We start from the raw sequence: 18,399 nt of genomic DNA on the forward strand, positions 1-18,399 counted from the left end.
CAGATAATAAAATGAAAGTATTGAGTTCTTTCTACTACCTACATGTATGTGTGAAGACTGTTTTACCACTTACATAAAAATTTACATCTTTAGTATCTATCATTTTCAAGAAAATAAACTTCTGTCATTTAGCTAATGAAAGGGAGATACTTGATAAAACTTGATAAAGCTTCCTGTCAGCTGAGCTGCAAGAAGTCTAGGCCTTACTCTTAACCTAGAGTGAATGCAAAGCAACAAGGCTGAGCTTAGACCAAAAACGGTCTCAGATAGTAACAGTGGTAATTAACATTTGTCACAAGCTAAAACTGTACATGGAGAGTGATCACAGCTCAGATGACTAAGTGTAATTGCTTAATGACAGTAAATCGACCAGAGCTCCAGGCAGTCAGTCTTTTTGATTATCGTGAGATCAGAGGATAATACAGTTGGTAAGGAAATTCAATAGGTCAGATCAGGTTGCCCAGGGCTGGACTGGACAGCAAAACCAATCAAGCAAAGAGATACAATCTTTCAAATTTTTTACTGTTATTTCTGCAGTTTTGCACAGTAACCTGCTGTACAGCTGTGTAACACTGACAAATTTCTTCAGCTACAAAATGTAAAATAACAGGGTACAAAAAAAAGCACTTTAACTGCTTTAATTCTGCTTACCATGTAAGCGAAAGCAGGAGTTATATCCCTCACTGGCTTTTAGACCAGACTGTTGCTTCCACAGGAAAGCACCATGATGTGCCAAAGCCTGAAGCCTGACATCTGCTGCCAAATTGCAGTGAGCTCCCCAGGGCTCCCAGCGAGTTCACCAGGGGCCAGCAGAGGCACAGCAGTTCTGTCATTTGTGTCACAACACAGGACCAGACCAAACAGCACAGCACATCCTCCCTCCCCATCTCCCTTTTTCCCCCTTATGAAGGCTGGCTGTATAGGGATAAATGCAATTCATGTTTAGCACCCTCCTCAGGTTCGATCTTACTGGTCATCCCAAACCAAACAGCAACTGAGCATCTTCTCAGTGCTGCAAGATCAGTTCATAACTGATCATGCAGCACCAGGCAGGATTCCTCATGCAGTGTACTTTTCCTCCCCCTGCTTTTTTGCTTTGTGGTAGTGGTTGTAATCATTATACAGATCCTTAAAGACCTCCCTCACGCCTGCTGGGAGCGATGCATTCAAGAACTTGATGTCCCGTTCAATGCAAAGGTCAAGGATGTGATATACTCCTTCTGTGAGATGTGTCTTCACAGCTGGGTGCAAAGTCACCTACAAGAAGAACAAAATTGCCTTAAACTTGAAGACAGAAAGGCAAGAAAACACCGTTTCCACAGTCAGTGTACATTAAATGCTGACAACGTTATCCTTTGCATCAGACCATCTGGAACAGCCCATTAGATAAAATCCAAGATTTTGACTTGTGCAGTATTTCCCTGATTTTTGCAAACATGTTTTGCAAAACAAGCACAGCCTTCACAGTAAAATCCACAGGAGTACTATATGCATTGCTGCAGTGGCAAAGACACTAATCATCCTGGAATCACATGGACACTCCTCTGCACAACAACTGTAATTAAAAAAACCCCTAAAATACTTGCCTTGGATTACACATTTCAGTAGATTCTGTATGTCTCCTATAGGCTGTATACTAGTAAGTCAGTTATAAATGCGCACTTCCTTTAGGCTGCTCTCTCATTTACATTGGGTAGTCAAACAATTATAACTTCTCATTTCGTTATTTGATATTTATCTAACAATTTTTTCCTGAGTACTTCAATGTGCAAACCTTAATAAAAGAAGCCTTCAAAAAGCTCAGGAGATGTATATTTCCTTAATCTGTTTTAACACCAGGAATGAGGTACCTTGCCTGAAGTCAGGCAGAAAGTTGGCGGAATACAAGAAATTACTCAGGACTCGGCGCCCTGCTCCTGACATTACCTCTGCTCAACCCCACAACCAGCAGAACCCCCACTACAACCAGGAACAGCAGTGCTGCCTCTGGAGTCCTCTGCTGCTCTAGGCTAATTGAAATTTGTCCTGTGCTCACAAATCACTTGCTAAGTACTTCACTGCCCAAGACAGTGCTAGCCTCTGGCATCATCACGTCATTTTTGCTGCAGAACCATGTCTTATCTTTGCTGAATCCCAAAATTAGCCTTATGCCTCCAGATGTCAGCCTCTGCACTCCACGCCTAATGAAAATTACATCAAAAGCTGTCACTAAAATTCAGGCTTCTTTCTTCCTTAGGCAACTAATAAACTTTCTGCTAATGAAGTGCACTCCTCACCACTGTGACAGGCTCCTGCTCTCTTTCTGCCCTACATGTGGAACAGCTAATATATTTTGTTAGATCCACTAACATAGCAGGGAAAAACATATAGCAGGCATTAAGGCACATAAGCCTTCATTAAGATCTGTGACCCTGAAGTGTTTGCATGTCCAAGAGGTTGTAATTTTCCCCTTCTCTGTCAGTTGATCAATTGGTTTGTTTCTAACAGATGTTTTTTCTCCCTACACTGTGCAATATGGTTGGAGAACAGCTGAGCATCACAGCTCCCAGTGAATGCACTGGGCTGGGCTCTCCCTTCCTAGGGCAGAGAAATGACTGCAGAGAACAAGGACAGGAAAACCCACAGCTATTGACAATATGGACCAGATGGCCCACTTGGGATAAGTAGCTATCTGAGAGCTGCAGTTAACGGAACTGCACCCCTCACACCACAAATTCATCTGGACCCATGCCTTATTTGGTCCATTCTTGCTCTGCAGTTTCCTATAAACACCAATAACACCATGGGAAGCAGAACCAAATTTAAACAGCTGCCACTACTGGCTGGCAGTTAATTATACTTGTAAGTGGTTTATGGTCTATACAGTTAGCATAACCAATTTGTCAAGCACTATAGAGCTCTTGATGTGAGACATTAAATGTGTGAAGAGGTATTTCACTGTTGCTGAATTAAGCAACAGCTCATAGGCAACAAGCAGAAAGCACTGTCAACAGTATGAAAGAGATGCCACCCACTCCAGCAAGGAATCTTTCTAGATTAATACAAAATAATTTGTGGTATAAAGAGGAAGCACTGAGGGAGCTGCTGCACAACCACTTTAGGGGTAAGTAACTACTTAGGCCAGTAGCTTTCATCAGCTCTAGTTTGCAGACCCTTAAAAGGGTTTCAGTAAGTGTGCAAATGCCCATGTAAAGAGTTAAACCTACCAACATGTTTTTCTCAGTTATCTTTGATGGACCCTCAGGGTCTTCATATCACACACAGAAAGCCACTTGGAAGAGATGAATGGTTAAAAGAGTTTTTCTCTCCCTCCACAGAGCAACATGAAAGATGTGTTCAAGCTCCATTTAAGACAGGCATGCTGAGGCCTCCCCTTCCTCTGATATCCATCAATTCCCACCAGTCTAACGAGCAAATAAATCATCACCTACTTGTGATCTATCTATTCTGTCAGACAGAAAACACTCCTTTGCCACAGCGTCTGGTGGCACACTACACCAATTCCCCCTTCCACACCCAAAGGTTCCATGCATACATTACTGATCTGTGGTTTCAGCTATCATCCATCATTTTCCATTTCCCAGTGAACATCTTGCACAAAACTTTCCTAGAAGTCTCATGAGACTTTGTGCTCCTGCTAATACAGAGACAAGTGTCCTTTCAACTTAAAAAGGTCGTTTGACAATTCAAGTCAGGCTTTCAGACTTACATTCAGTGATGACCAGATTACAGATTTCAGAGGTGGTTAAAGGGAACAGAAGTTGTCTTAACAGCAATTTTCCCTCTGCCGAACTACCATGTTCACTACGTAAACAATAACCAACTAACCAGGAAATCTGACATCTCCCATTGTTTTGCTCCACCACCCCCCCAGCCAAAAAAAAAAAAAAAGAAAAAAGACAGAAAAAAGGTCATGAGAGAAGGCAGCAAAGTTTAACCTCTGTAATAACCTCCATGGTTAGTTACACTGGTTACACCACAATCCTTCAGGAACATAGCACCAGTTAGGATATTTTTATTTTTGTAAGAGGGCCTAAAAACAAAGACTAAAATTCCTTTCTGTATTTCAGCCCATGCCCAGGCCAGAACCACAAATAATCAATTTGCAGGTACTTGTGCCACAAGCAGCACTCAAACCCTAGTGAAATCTAAGTATATTGGGCTGAAGAAAATGACAAGCTGAAGTTACCTCCAGATGACAGAAAATACTGATCTGGCTCTGGCATCCATAAGAGCAGAAGTAGTTGCTCTCAGTAAGGATCAGAATGGTACCTTTGGTACAGAAGGATTTGGTACAGAATTACTGAAAAGCTAATAATTCTTGACTTGGTAACATTTTTTCTATTCACTTAATCATTTAGACCATATTAAAAGATATTTTCCAGAATTTTCCACCATTACTTCGCCAGATAGGGCCTTAACTACTACCAGTCCTGGACAACAAAACTATTTGGGAGACAAATAGTATAAGACATTTTTAACAATGATGGTGGCAAAACTCTGGAACAGGTTGCCCAGAGAGGTGGTGGATACCTCATCCCTGGAAACATTCAAGGCCAAATTGGATGTGGCAGTGAGCAACCTGATTTATTTCAAGATGTCCCTGATCATTGTAGGGGAGTTGGACTAGATGACCTTTAAAGGTTATCTTTCAACCTTTCAGTCCAAACCATTCTATGATTCTATGAAGAAAAGCAATACCCAACATGGCATGAAAGCAAAGCAGTTCTGTACATGGGCACTGCATTGTTTCATCTTAGAAAAAAAAAGACACAGCCCACGCCTTTAGAAAATTTTCCAGGAGTTTGGTAAGAAACATTCTCAGAAACTCTTGCTCAGTATAACAGTCTGGATCAAACCTGTATCTCCATGAGGCTTAACAACTTCTGTAACTTCACAAATTTTACAAAATTTAACAGAGTTGCCTTTGGAACAGAAACTCCAAAGCTAGCCCAGTACTATGGCACTTTCAAGATAGATGAGAACATACCTTCTGCAATTCAGTCACATACTGAGCCACAATGAAAGCAGAAAACACAGTGAAGTCCTCCATTTCTGCAGCAATATGAGTATACATCCGTTCCACCAAGTGAGCACATTTCAGTATCATTTCAAAGTCATCCGTGTTGCCTAAAACACAAAGTGAGATGCAGCCTGGCATTTGAGGCTTAAAAACATTAGGAAAGAAACCCCAATGAATCACTCAGTCTTGATGCTTGAACTACATGAGGCCAAGGACAGCTTGCCCATTTTATCATCTTTTCTTATCAAGCCACAGCTAGAGGCCCCGTACAACACACAAAATACTTCTCTTAGAATGGCTATTTTGTAAGAGTATACTGATTCCAATTTCATGTGCACTGCAAGGCAAAAACTGTTTGTTATAGATGTTGAAGTGATCAAAGCAGCAGTTATGGTCCCTTCCGTGATTAAGTCCCAACTAGCACTGCGGAGGAGAGAACAAGGAGACAAGAAAATTGTATTCCCTACCTAGAGAAAATCAGAAGACATTTCTTAGAAACAACATGGTAAGAAAGCTTTCTGATGAGATCTATGATGTGGAATATGGCAGCAAAAGCTACATCACTGGAGATATTTAAAGTGAGACTGGTGAGATCAGCTGAGAATTACCTCAGTAGGCAGAGAATGAAGAGAGCTAGCACAAACAGCGGAGAAGCCAGAAATTATTTTCATGTTACCTGTTACAAAACCAGAACAATCCTGCAAAGATAAACAGCATCATTTTCAACTTGATGATGCCATGTACCTGGTAAGCTTCCTGTGACCCTTGCCTTAGGGAAACATACTGCAGAAGCAAGACAATTCTCCAAGTCTGGCACCAGTTTAACATACCTTTCCCTCTATGATGGAGCCTCAGCTAATATATTCCTCTACAATGAATACATACACTTAGATTTGCCCACAGCTGTGGGCACCATAGCAGCTGAGATAAATCTGAACATGGCACAGGCAGAAAGCTGGGATACAATCAGTTTCAGGCCATGAAGCCAACTTGTCTCAAAACTCACCACTGTTAATGAGAGGGTATTTGTGTCCTGACCATCTTAATCATTGTGAACGTCTTTGACTTGTCTACTTTGACACTGTAAATTCTTTAGTAACTTCCAGTAAGAAGTATGTTTTTCCCACTTCCTCTTAGGATATTTAATTACACTTATTCCAAATCCTTGATCATACAGATATATCATCTAATCCCAACTGATGCTTCAGATATGTAGAGTTCTGGCTTTATATTTAGCATAGAATGGTGACAGCTCAGCTCCACAGTAAACACAGGTCCAGTCTCGAGAAATTCCATTTAGTAACATTGATTTGGGATTATAACTCACACATATTAGCGTGCATCACTGGAGCTTGCAGCCACCATGCTTCCAGACACAGGGGTTGATAGGAAGAGCAGAAATTGAGCACAGCAAGCCTTACTGGTTCCTGTCTACTTGCCAGCCAGTTAGTGAAGATTAACTTATTCACCAAAAGCAATGCTGTCCTGCATGCAGCTCCACAGGAGCCCCAGATATCTTCCTAAGCCCACAACACCACAAAGCTCATCCCCAGTTTTACATAAAGGACAGACAGGGCTGACAGTTTCAATGTCACAGCTAGGTTTTGAGGAATTTGCCCTGTTCAGTATCTCCTCTTCTAGAGTATATAAAATTACAGTGTATATATATAATGCAGAGGTGGAAAAGACATGGTACCTCTGTCTCCTTTCTGACGTCCTTCATGCATGACAGAAACAACCAGACGATGGAAACTGCTCAGAAAAGATGGTGCTGCTTTCAACAGCACCTGAAAAAGACACGAAATAAAAACATCTGAGATTACATAGTAAAGGGAGTGGAGAGGGTAGAAACTATCTTTTCATTCTGCATCCTGAGCCATTTGTGCTTCTAGAGATCAACCACAGAAAAAGGAAACGTTTTTTCCTAACCTAGCATCAGATGTTCATAAGCAATCCACTGTTAGAGAACAACAGTGCAGGCACAAGCAAAGCAGGAGAGCAACTGAAATTATGTGATTTTGAGGTTCCCAGCCTTTTAAATGACAAGCAGTACAACACACTTTCATACTAACAAGACAAAATATTTCAAAACCATACTAAAAAAAATTTTATCACTGCTGTTTTGCTCTTTCTGCCTTTTTCCCCTCCTCCCACCCCCTCCCAGATGTACCTTCGGATGACACTGCACAATAGAGAAGAGCACTTCATGGACCCCCAGGAAGACACCACGATAGTCTTCTGTCTTCAGATGATCCAGAGGGACTGTTAGGAGAATGCTGAATGCCAATGATACATGATGTGGATTCACGAGAACCCGTTCTCCTTGTCTTAGCAGAGCTGCTACAGTCTCTAGAATGGGTACAACTATGACGGAAATCAGTGACTGGTCCTGACAGGCCTCTTTGGTTTGCAGCTACAAGACAGGAAACAGACATGGAGAAATGCATTAGCCACCTATCATTAGTGTTGGAACACCAGAGAACCCTAATGCTCCAACTGGAAACAAAAAATGAAACTAGACCTGTGCTAGCTGGACTGGCAGGGAGACTCCTGCACCTGAGCCATTTTCATGCAATTGTGCCCTGGGTGAGGATGCATATGAGGCATTTCAAACAAACACTGCTGTGAGCATAACTGGAACAGCAACTATTCCCAGGCCCCTTGGAAACCAGCACCTCTTTGCACCTCTTCACACGAATGCAATGATGCAGTTCACTCCCTTACAAGCCTGCAGACCTATCAAAAAGGGCAGAAACTGCAAGCTTATGACTCCCAGGCATTACAGAGCCAATCTCTGATAAATTCTTGCCTAGAGATATCATCCCAAGAGAAGACAAACCTACTAGGTTTATGTGCTGTACAAATGAAGGACAGGAAACTTGGGTTTGATTAGTTTCAGTTAAGGTTCCCTTCCATAATTCAGTAAATTTATATAATTACTTTTTTATATAAGAATTTTTTTCTTTTTGTTTTGTTGCTGTTGGCTTCTGCTGCAACCCATGGCTGACAGTTACCTTTTCCTTTAGACAGAAGGAAGGACAGGAGACAGACTCTCTACTCTGTAGTGTAACAAGTTTCTCCCAAGCTCCATATTACATGGTGTAGTTCCATAAAATTACTGTGTATAAGAAATGGATGATCTGCACACTGCACTCACAGGAGATTTACTTGAGGAAGGAGGAGAAAAAGAGTCTAGACAAAAACATTCAGATGAATCTGGCATTGATTTGTTTAGTTTTTGTTTCTGTGTGCCTCTGTGCACCTTAAATGTAACCACTAGAGACTCTAACAAATAAGAGGGGTAGGTAATGAAGTTACAATAAAGAGATACTTACAGCTAAAGCTGTGATTATCTGAGGGCTGGCAAACCAGAAAGCTTTCTCTTTGTCTCCACTTAATGGGCAGCTGAGCAACAATTTGGTTAGCGTAACAGCTGACAATACTTCCTGCAGAAAGCAGACGGATCATCAGTCAGGGGTACAAGGCACACTGGCTCCTTTCAAGCACAGAAGAGCTCTTTCAAGACCAGTGGCACTTTTGAGCATTACCAGAGCCTTGACACATGAAAGGCCTCCCACCAACACCTCTCTTTGGAAATTGTGAAGTAAGTGGCAGCTCAACAGAATTCAATACACTGAGCAGCACTGACCCAAATGTACTTCACGCCACATTTGTTTCACAATCAACTTACTGTACAAAAAGGCTTACATGACTTTTAAGAAAGGAAAGCCTTCTCATACAACTGCCACTAGATAACAGAGGGAAGCAGAGGCAATACAGTACACTTGTAAATTAAGAATGCTGTTTTTGGCAGCAGTGTTTTTTTTACTTGCTAGTTGTTTATACAGACTAATAAAAGAAGCATATTGCAAGCTACATTCAGGTAGCAGGAATTATCCGTGCAGTTCAGGAATTCCAGACACACTTTCAAAGAGATGCATCAAGAATTGATGCAGCACATCCACATCTCTTTCTGACAAACAAGACAGGGCTGGATAACCCCACAAGTTTAATCCAAGTGTCATTCTCAAGTCACTGGGCTTTCTAAGGAGCATACAGCTGACTTTTTTTGCCAAAAGTGTTCCATACATCATCACTGGTGCTTAAGCTGCTCTGAAGAAAGGCACAGAATTTAAAAACATCCTGAGTGGTATCTGGTTATTGCTGAGTAGTCTTTAGAGCAACAAGTATCAAAATGTAGAGTTTTGGTTTTACTTAAAAATGCTAGCATTTCTAAAAGTGCCTTTTCCTTGTAAAAAAGAGCCACAGACAAACACTGACTGCTGGTGTCTGTTGTGCAAGAGCTCTGAGCAGCAAGTAGGAAAGAGCTTTCAGCATGGCCTGAAACACCACAGCTGTCTGATTTCTGTTGACAATACCTGGAATCCAGACTGCTGAGTCCTTAAGCTGAACAGAAAGTTTTTTGAGTAGGTTTCTATGATCTTTCCATCTCTCAATCTATATACAGAACACAGCAGTCACCAAGCCCTTATACATGTGAAATAATTTGACCTGATCACTGAACATAAAGCAGGAAGAATGTCCTGGGGTGATGTTTTGAAGCCACTTTATTCCTTACCCGCCCGCTCGATGCCCAAGGACGCTGGGCCTTTAGGATGGACCCGGGGCCGGGGCCACAGCACCGAGTGTGGGGCAGTTTAACGGGGGCCCAGCGGCTCGGGGGCTCGGCAGGGAGTGCACTGGGAGTGCTGTGCTGCTCTTTGGGTTTCTGTTGTGCTCCAGCTAGCTGGGAAAAGGCTCTGTTGGGTTTTTTTCTTGTTCTTTTTTTCCCTTTCCTTCCCCTTGCCTCACTGCCTCCCTTCCCTCCTTGCCAGTCCAGGGAGCCTGCGAGGTGGCCCCGGCTGGTCCTAGCCCACGTGTCTGTTCCCTCCCCAGGAATTTGTTGTATTTTGAGGGGGTTTTTTATCCTGTTCTACCCTGTTTTGTTTGTGTGTTAATAAACAGTTTGGGGGGTTTTTTTCCACTCTCACTGTGACCCACTTGTCTTATTGGTGGAGGAAAACGGGAGGCCCTTTTCCCTTCGGAGGAGACACTCATTCCAGAGTGTTTCCTCCCAAAGTTTTGTCTCCAAAACCGAGACAAAGAAGAAAAAAATGTGTAACAAATGTTATTCAGCCAACAACCTTTTTTCAAGATACAGCAGCATGTACAAGGAAGTTGACAATATATTAAGATCATGTCTTACTTTAGCCTTCTGTTGCCAAATATTCCTCACTTCCAGTCCCTGCAGCACCAGCCTCATTATGGCATAAAACTCCTCAGCAGAGCAGTTTCCCAGCACCTGGACAAGCACCTCTGTCAGCTCCATCTCCATACTTTGGATCACCTGGGTTGTAATTGCAGGACCTGCATATTCAAGAGACAAAAGCAATCAATTGCCCAGACAAGGACTTCCACAGGTAAGAACACGGCAAACAAAAAATAAAATAGCTCTTTTTAACACTCTTATACATAAAGAACTCAATACTTTGCTTAACTCTCTCCACACCAGTACAATGACTTGATGATCTCAAGTATATCCTACTCTCAGGTTCACAGAGCAGTCATCATACCAATAAAGTCTTCAATAACACAGAACGACTACACAAAAGCAGCTGCACAAGCCAAGGGAGCAGGCTAAACAAGCCACAGGTCTTTTCTACAAATGGTGGCCAGAGATCCATCACAAATCACAAAAGCATAAAGCTTTTTTTATGACTATTTAATGGCAGTACAAACACTGAGATCACGACTGTAGCTCACTTGAGCAGCAGTCCCCAAAGTAGGGTGTGAACACCACAGGGTGTGCACAAGACAATTCATTGGGGTGTGGGAATTACAAGTAAAATATCTTCAACAAATATAAAAAAATATTTTAAATAGTGTTTATTTCATCTTTATCTCATGCTTTTTAAACATTTTCTGTATGTATGCTTTGTAATGTACACAGTGGAGTTCAGGCTGCGTGTTCAATTTTTTAGGTTTTTTTTAATGATAGGTATGTGCAATCAAAAATGGTTGGAGACCACTGCACTAGAGCACACCAGCAGTAAGTTTGACAAATTCCAACAGTTTGAAGAAGTCAAAGAGAACAGTTACACCCGTGCTGTGTTCTTCTCTCTTTCTGAATGAGGCAACATAAAGGAGCCATTAGGTCCCACAGCTGGCAGTAGGTTTTTCATGTAGTCTCCAGCCCTGGCTCTTTATTTGATGAGGATAAAGGAACCAACCTGCCAATATCCCACAGAATTTATCAGAATTAACACATAGTGTTCAGCATCCTTAACAGTGAGGTAACTTCCACTGTTCTATAAACTCACCTACCAGATACAAAAGCAGATGAGTACTTTACTGTAAGACCTGACCTGGAGCAAATCAGCTGCCTCAGTGGTGCCTACTATACCAATTACACAAGCAGGACACTGCACTTCAGCCCTACATCCAGAAGTACTACCATGTTCCAATTACTTTCAAAATGTTCTACCAGGGATGAGTAACTCAGGACCTTAACTTATTAAGATGTTAACATCCATCAGAAGATCACCACCAAATTAGATGGTGGCTGTGGTCCAGGTACCACAATATTGCCTCCTTGAAAATTTTCCTGTTACACATTTAAAAAAGCCTGCTGTTTTAACACAAGTAAACAGATACAGACTTTTAAAGAAGCTGTATGCTTTGCTAAATGGCTTTTAACTAACAGAATTAGCACAGGAGGTGGAGAAAGAGTTTTCATACCAGAGAGAAGCTTTCTTATAGCAAAAACAACCATGACTGCACTTTCTTTTCCAGGATACAGCTCTGGCACGGAGCAGAAGACGGTCAGGAACTGCAATGCAGGCTGAAGGAACTGCAGATTACTCCCTGCACAGGGCAGCTCTTTCAGTATCTGAGAGTAAAACTCTTGGTACAGCTTAATACGGGGCCACTCCAAAAACCCACCGGGCTCCTTCTGCCAGTCCTTCTTGACAGGATGGCTCAGATCTGCTTTGAGGAGAGTAGTGACAGATGGTATGAATGCTACAGGCAAAAGCTGGTTTGGGGTGTTACTCTGAAGACCGTGTTCAACAGTTCTGACCATCTGCAGAACTACTGGTTCCAACCGAGCAGACATCACATCCGCAGAATGCAGATTCTTTTCTGGCAGCTGCTGGAGGTGCAGTGTGACGACACGACAGAGTGTGGTGAATGCTGTAAGCAGTAACTGCTCAGCTGCAGGATTCCAGTTTTTCCAGTCTTTGCTTTTGGCTGCACCTGTGTCTGGCCTGCAGCTCACCAGGAAAGACATGAACTTTTCCAAGTTGAGCTTCACACTCTGTCTTCTTTCAATAATCATTTGAAGAAAGTTGTCCAAAAACTCTTGGACTTCCTGGACATACTGTGCCCAAACAGGAACATCAGTCAAGACATCAGTAAAGAACTTGCTAGCTGTAAGCTGGGAGGTCATGACAGCCTCAAGAACATCGCTGGCATGTAACACCTTAAAAACAGAGTTGGCATTCCTGCCAGCTTGCAGGCACCGCAAGAGGTGGAGGCAAGTACTTAAAACCTTCAGCAGTAACAACCTGCTGCAAGAGACACTAGCCCTGGTATTAACTAGCAGGGACAGCAGCACCAGGAAACACCGAGTACAGTCAGAAGGAAGAAAACTGTCTAATTTCAGAAGAGAAACAATTTCTAGCAAACCCAGGCATCTTTGTAGCTGACGTTCTTTCAGGATGACAGGGCAGCCATTTTTTGCTAACAATACTATACATTGGGCAACTTTCTCCAGTGTTTTCCATGACAAGCTCAGCTCATCCTTCTGCAGTTTGTTTTCTGATGGCACTTCCAAGGGGTCAACAGTTTTGCAAGGAGCCATAATTTCTTCATGCCAAGGAATATTACTCACAGACAGCTGCTGAAGTGGCAGATCTACTGAATCCCTGGTAGCAGAGGGCAGCACCACAGCAAACTGATGAATAAGATGGGTCAGAAAAGCACAGTGCAGGACCTTCATTTCTGGTAGAAGAGAGCTGTGGATCAAACCAAGGGATATCTTTCCAATGCTGATGGAAGGCCCCTGGTCTGTGGCAGCTTCCTGGGCTTTGGCCAACATCAATGTCTCTAGAAGCACATTTGCAATGTACTCTACATCTTTTAAGGAAATATACGGCAACAGGATGGTCAGGTTGGACATGACGAGGTGCCAGTGTGCTGTGGGGTAGCTAAACTCAGTTATCGTGCTGATATCTCCGTCCCACGGTTCAGATTCTCCTCTGCTCATGGTGGATCTTCCAGACTCCAGGATGAAAGCTGCAGCATGCTGCAAGGCCTGTAGGTCAGCTTCAGTCTGCATTAACATCATCTTCATTTTCTGAAGTGCAAGCAGTTCTAAGCAGTATTTACTAGTGGAGGCAAAACTATTTGCAAGTTCCATAACTCTCCCCCAACACTGCTCCTTCACACCAGGCAGGAAAGCTGAAATGCCCCAGAGCCTTGCAGCAGGTTCAGAAACAGCAACTTCAGCTGTTGGAGACACATATTTACTGCAGCTAAAACCGAACAGAGTGTCTACCTGAACCCAAGTGTAAACAAGGAGGAGAGCAGCGTCACTGGCCTTTCTTAACCAAAGCTCTGACTTTTCTTCCTCTCTCCTAGGAGCCTGCAGCAGCTCCATCAGTGGCTGAGTTACTCCCCTCTGTATGTTTGCCATCAAACGCTGAGTGCGAAGCACCACAGGGGAAGGAGTGACATCATCCAGGCTCCTCATGTTGAACAGAAAAGCATGCAGCACCGAGCACACTGACATCAGCTTCAAGGCCATGTCAACTGACCCTTCAACAGCTGGAATGATAAGGGTCTGGCATTTCTCCACAAAGAGACACAGAATGTCCAGAATCTGGTTGGGTGGCAGTTCAAGGAGGCACTCACGAAGCTTTACTGTCAGGCCAGAAGAGAAGATGGGCGGCCTCAGTTCGTCAACAGCTGGCCGGCAAATGACTGTCAGCACCTCTTCAAAGAGCCGTGGGAACTGCCTCAGCTTGGAGTAAGTCTGGAATATGGTGTTGATGAGAGTCTCCTGTGCCTTCTTCGTACGCGGCTCAGAGGCCTCGGCATCAATCCAAGAAGACGACACCAAGTCATCCAGGTCTGGCTCTACTATAAGGTGGTTTAATGACATCAAGAGTTTGAGACACCTGAACCAAGCAGGGATGGAAGCTTGGGAGTGTGTAAGCAGCATCTGTGCTAGCTTCCGGTAAAACCCAAACTGCACCTCCTTGTGCCGGATGCGGTCACTGGCGACATTATAGATATCATTGCTGAGCACCAAGTTCAGAAGCTGTTCCAAAGCAAGCAGCTCTGTGCTCCAGTCCACAGGGGAGAGCGTATCCCTCCTCCCTGCCTGTTGTAGGTCAGAGAGCCTGAGACAGCCAAAAAGCCTGCTAAGCATGTGGAAACACACGAGGTGGTTTTCTGCCTTACAGTATGAGTCCAGAAAGAGCTTATATAGCAGGGACACCGAACCAGCCACAACCGCCCCATGGAGGGCAGATTCACACAAGTCACTGCCCAGCTTGGTCTGCACTGTGTTGACTGGTAGCAAAAGAGTTTTCAAAGTTCCTTTCTTCTTCTCCTGGGGTTCCTGTTCTGGAAGCAGCTCTTCTTTGTAGGATGAGAAAAGCTCAGGCTGAAATAACCCAGCCTGCAGCAAAGTTTCTATTTGGTTTCGTATGTCCCGGCTCAGGTGCTGACGCACATGGTTATCATCTGCTTGTGTCCAGCTCCTCACAGTCAACAAGTGCCTCAGCAGCAAACATGGCTGGAGCAAGTGACTTGTCACTTGCCCAAACACACGGTTTGGGTTGGTTTGCTGCCTCTGGATCAGGAGGTACTGAGCAAAGGTAAGTTGGAGGACGCTGAACAATTGGGAGCCCACAGCATCATCAGAAGCCAGCTGCTGACATGCCAGCTTGGACAGCTTGCTGAGGAGATCAACCAAAAGCTCACACTTTGCTGTGTAAATGATGGACAGCGAAGGAGTAGAAAGGATGCCACTGGAGCAGCTCAGCACTGTGCCAATGTTTTGTGTTTTTTCAGAACAGGCCTCCAGTAACCTTTTGTTTATGACCTGAAGATGGGGAAAAAAGAACAAAAACAAACCCCAAAAACCAGTCAATTTAGCATACAAAGATAAAGCCCATCACAATGAACCAACACCACCTTCTGTGAGCTGTGGCTGAAAGCAAGGGGGACATGCCAACAGCTGCTGCTGGGCCTCTCACATCATAGGTCTCAAACTAGAAGCTCCACTGTCCTTGCATTTGTTTGCAGCACCAGATGAGTGAGGAAGCCCTCATGTGCGCTACTGGCAACGGCGTAAGACTATCCATACTTGATCCTAATAGTTCATCCTGCAGAAACGGAGTAGGGGTAGACTTCTTCCCTTCTTGAATGGTCCTCAAAATCATGCTCCAAACAACAACAAACCCACACACAATACACATCCCTGCTCTGATACAGAGAGCTTATTTAGTAAGAATGTCCATGACTCAATGTCATCTTTATATTTGAAAATAAGACAGTTTCTGGTGCTGATATCTGGAATGTGAAGGACTGTTCTCTTTTCTCTTTGAGGGATACACATTTCTAGAGAAATAATATTGCATTTCTTTTCCTTTTCTCAAACTTTTTGTGGATTTCCCTGTTTTTCCCTTTGATCCACTTTTCACTTGTTCCCTTTTCTCACCTTTAGATAACGTCTGCAAACAAATTCAGTAACAATTACAAATCTGCCTCTATTTTGCTAAAAACGTCACCTGTCTCCTTACAACTTATTGTGGATGGTTCATCTCCTCAGCTGGAACACTGTTGGACTAAAACAGACCCTTAAATTCTTTCCACTGGACCCTCTACCACCTCTGTCCTTGGTGTTCAGAGTACCCTGTCCTGTACCTCTGACCTAATCTTTATCCAGACAGGTTTTCATACCCAGACCATGTTTAAATTTGGCACACTTTCTGCATAAAGTCTCTGAAGCACAGATTTCATCCAACCGATTCTCCATACTTCACGGTTCAATTCTGCATGTAAAGACAATCTTTTCTTGCTTCCCTTCAATCTGATCAAAACTACAAGGGTCATTTTCCAAGTCATTTTCACTGCCTTTGCAGCCATTCACTAATTCTGCCATTTTTAACCTTTGTGCTGCACAAATGCAAACTGTACTGCAGGACAGAAATATAGAAACTTTCAGTATAGGTCCTGCAAGCTATCAGATTAATACATATTTCATCTAACATCTGACACTGTGAGAAAGAGTCAAGTACTGTAAAAGATACATATTGCTAGCCAGAATTTTATGAGATATCCACAGTTATAGTTACCTGTGCAATTGAAAAACTGAGACCAATAGTCTTCCCACTCTTTAAGAGATCCTGTAGTCTTTTACTATGGATAACATTGTCAAGATATGCCCAGAGTTTTTCAACAACTTCATCCTCCAGTTCAAGTTTCTTGTTGTAGTTTGAAACCAATGCATGGCTTACCCAGTCAAGTAAAACCTGTTAAGAGAAGGGAAAACAAGAAATCTTTAATAAATCTTTAATAACCCCCAAGCAAAACCAGGACAAAAGCAGTACCTCTTCACAGTTACAGTGTTTGTGCCTTGAGAACTGTGCTACATCCAAGCAGAACAGACTCTGAGTGAGCAGAGAAGTCTGCCTCTGAAGATTTCAATTCCTAAGAGCTTACACTCTACCTAATGTTGGCGCTGTGCTCTCATGTACCATCCCAAAACAGCTTTCAGGAGTGAACATCTAAAGTCTGACAACATTCTAACTCTAACAATTGATACCGGTTAGCAAATGCAGTCTTTTAAATCAGTGCTCAGAGAATCAGCTGGTTTTCACTTTCTGACAGCTGCCATTCCACTCACATCCCTCTCCTCATGTGTTGAAATTCACTACCTAGAAATTCAGGCCCAGGAATTCAGACAGGTGCAAACTGGAAAATGCTGAAATCTACTAATTACTGTTTCAAAACCGAAGTTATAGTGTATGGCTAAGTTTAATATTCTAAGTAACTGAAATAACAAGAACCCAAAACATAGATCTCAGATGTGCAAACCCTAGACCCCACAGTACTACCAGGGCTGGAGGAATAGGACAAGACACCCGTAACCCAGGGAAACACTGCAGAGACCTTCAGGAAACAGCGTCCAAACAAAACAGGACACACAGCGGGTTTCATGAAGAGAAAACCAAATCACCTTCTAAGCAGCAGTCCATGAATCCACTGTGTGCTCTTTGCTCATGCACAAGTTCTGAGCACCAGAGAACGCACACATGGCTACAGTCAGTCCTCCCACCCTGAAGTTCTTGTTTTTAACTATGGCCAAAAGCATCTGACTTCGGAGTGTCCTGTATTGGACATAATACCAATGGCAATGACAGCTCTGAAGACAATGATTTCTCATCACTCTGAGAGACAGAACACAGGCACCACCCTCTTTACAAGAAAGTTTCTTCCATACTTCACTAATGCAGGACTTTGTGCTAAAGCTACCTGCAGTATGTTTTTAAAAAACATTTCATGTAACGACAAAGAAATCAGAGCTGATCACAATCCTAAACCAGCGCTATATTTACAGTGCTATCAGCTAGCTAAAAGCTAGGTCTGGATTTTAAGAATTGATTCATCCACAGCAGCAATCCGCCATCGGTATTTTCATCTTTCATCACTGTTCACCACTAAAAAGCACTCACTTGCTCCTTATTAGGCAGGACGCACTGGTGAGAAATCCACGCGAACCGAGCTAGTTTGAGTTTGTCCTCCCAAGAAGTCTTGGCGCTTTTCAGCTTCAGGTAAATCCCGGAGTAGATCGCTGCCATGGGGGCGGCACGTGGGAACAGCGAAGAGGCAGACACGCGTCTGGAAGAAACGCCAAGCAAAGAGAATGCGGTCGGACGGGCAGCGGCCCCTCACCCCGACACTCACGCACTCACCCACGTGGCACCGCTCGGGGCCCAAGCGCCCCCTCCACCCGCCAGCCGCCCACGGCCCCGCTCCCCAGCGCCCAGCTCTCCCCCACCAGCCCCCGGTCCCACTCACCTTCCCCTCCGCTCGCAGGGACGTCGCTACCCACTCCCCGCACCAGGCACGGCCGGGCCCTCCGCGCCGGCCTCCGTCCCCTCCAAGCAGCGCCGAGCCCGGGAGGCGGCGCGCTGGGGCGAGCCCGCGCCCATTGGCGGCCAGAGGGCGCTTGCGCGGTCCCGGCCCCGCTCCCGCCCGCCCCGGCGTGTGTCAGCCGGGCCATGGAGCGGCCGCCGCCGCCCGCCGGGCCCCGGGCAGCACCGGCCGCGCCACCGGCACCGGCCCGCAGGGGAGGCGGCAGC

At 44.1% G+C, this 18,399-nt stretch overlaps 1 protein-coding gene across 1 annotated transcript; it reads right to left on the bottom strand.

Annotated features, from left to right (window-relative positions):
* Positions 1-501: 501 nt before the first annotated feature.
* On the bottom strand, positions 502-18,240 carry URB2 (URB2 ribosome biogenesis homolog). The gene is made up of 10 exons (XM_039569514.1): positions 18,116-18,240; positions 17,770-17,935; positions 16,390-16,566; positions 11,762-15,134; positions 10,230-10,390; positions 8,359-8,469; positions 7,194-7,436; positions 6,720-6,810; positions 4,991-5,130; positions 502-1,257 (listed from the first exon to the last, which is right to left on the bottom strand). The coding sequence occupies exons 2-10, from the start codon at positions 17,893-17,895 to the stop codon at positions 1,060-1,062; spliced, it is 4,620 nt and encodes a 1,539-aa protein (XP_039425448.1). The 5' UTR covers positions 17,896-17,935; positions 18,116-18,240; the 3' UTR covers positions 502-1,059.
* Between the last annotated feature and the right edge of the window lie 159 nt (positions 18,241-18,399).

The sequence above is a fragment of the Corvus cornix genome, chromosome 3 (genome assembly GCF_000738735.6).
Source record: "Corvus cornix cornix isolate S_Up_H32 chromosome 3, ASM73873v5, whole genome shotgun sequence".
NCBI lineage: Eukaryota > Metazoa > Chordata > Aves > Passeriformes > Corvidae > Corvus > Corvus cornix.

What these genes read in the sequence shown, in the direction of transcription:
- URB2 (XM_039569514.1), bottom strand. Translation starts at nt 17,895, where the DNA reads ATGGCAGCGATCTACTCCGGGATTTACCTGAAGCTGAAAAGCGCCAAG. An exon ending in TCAGTTTTTCAATTGCACAG is followed by an intron (nt 15,135 to 16,389) that starts GTAACTATAACT and finishes CCCCATCTTCAG; the next exon opens with GTCATAAACAAAAGGTTACT. An exon ending in ATGTGACTGAATTGCAGAAG is followed by an intron (nt 1,258 to 4,990) that starts GTATGTTCTCAT and finishes TTCTTCTTGTAG; the next exon opens with GTGACTTTGCACCCAGCTGT.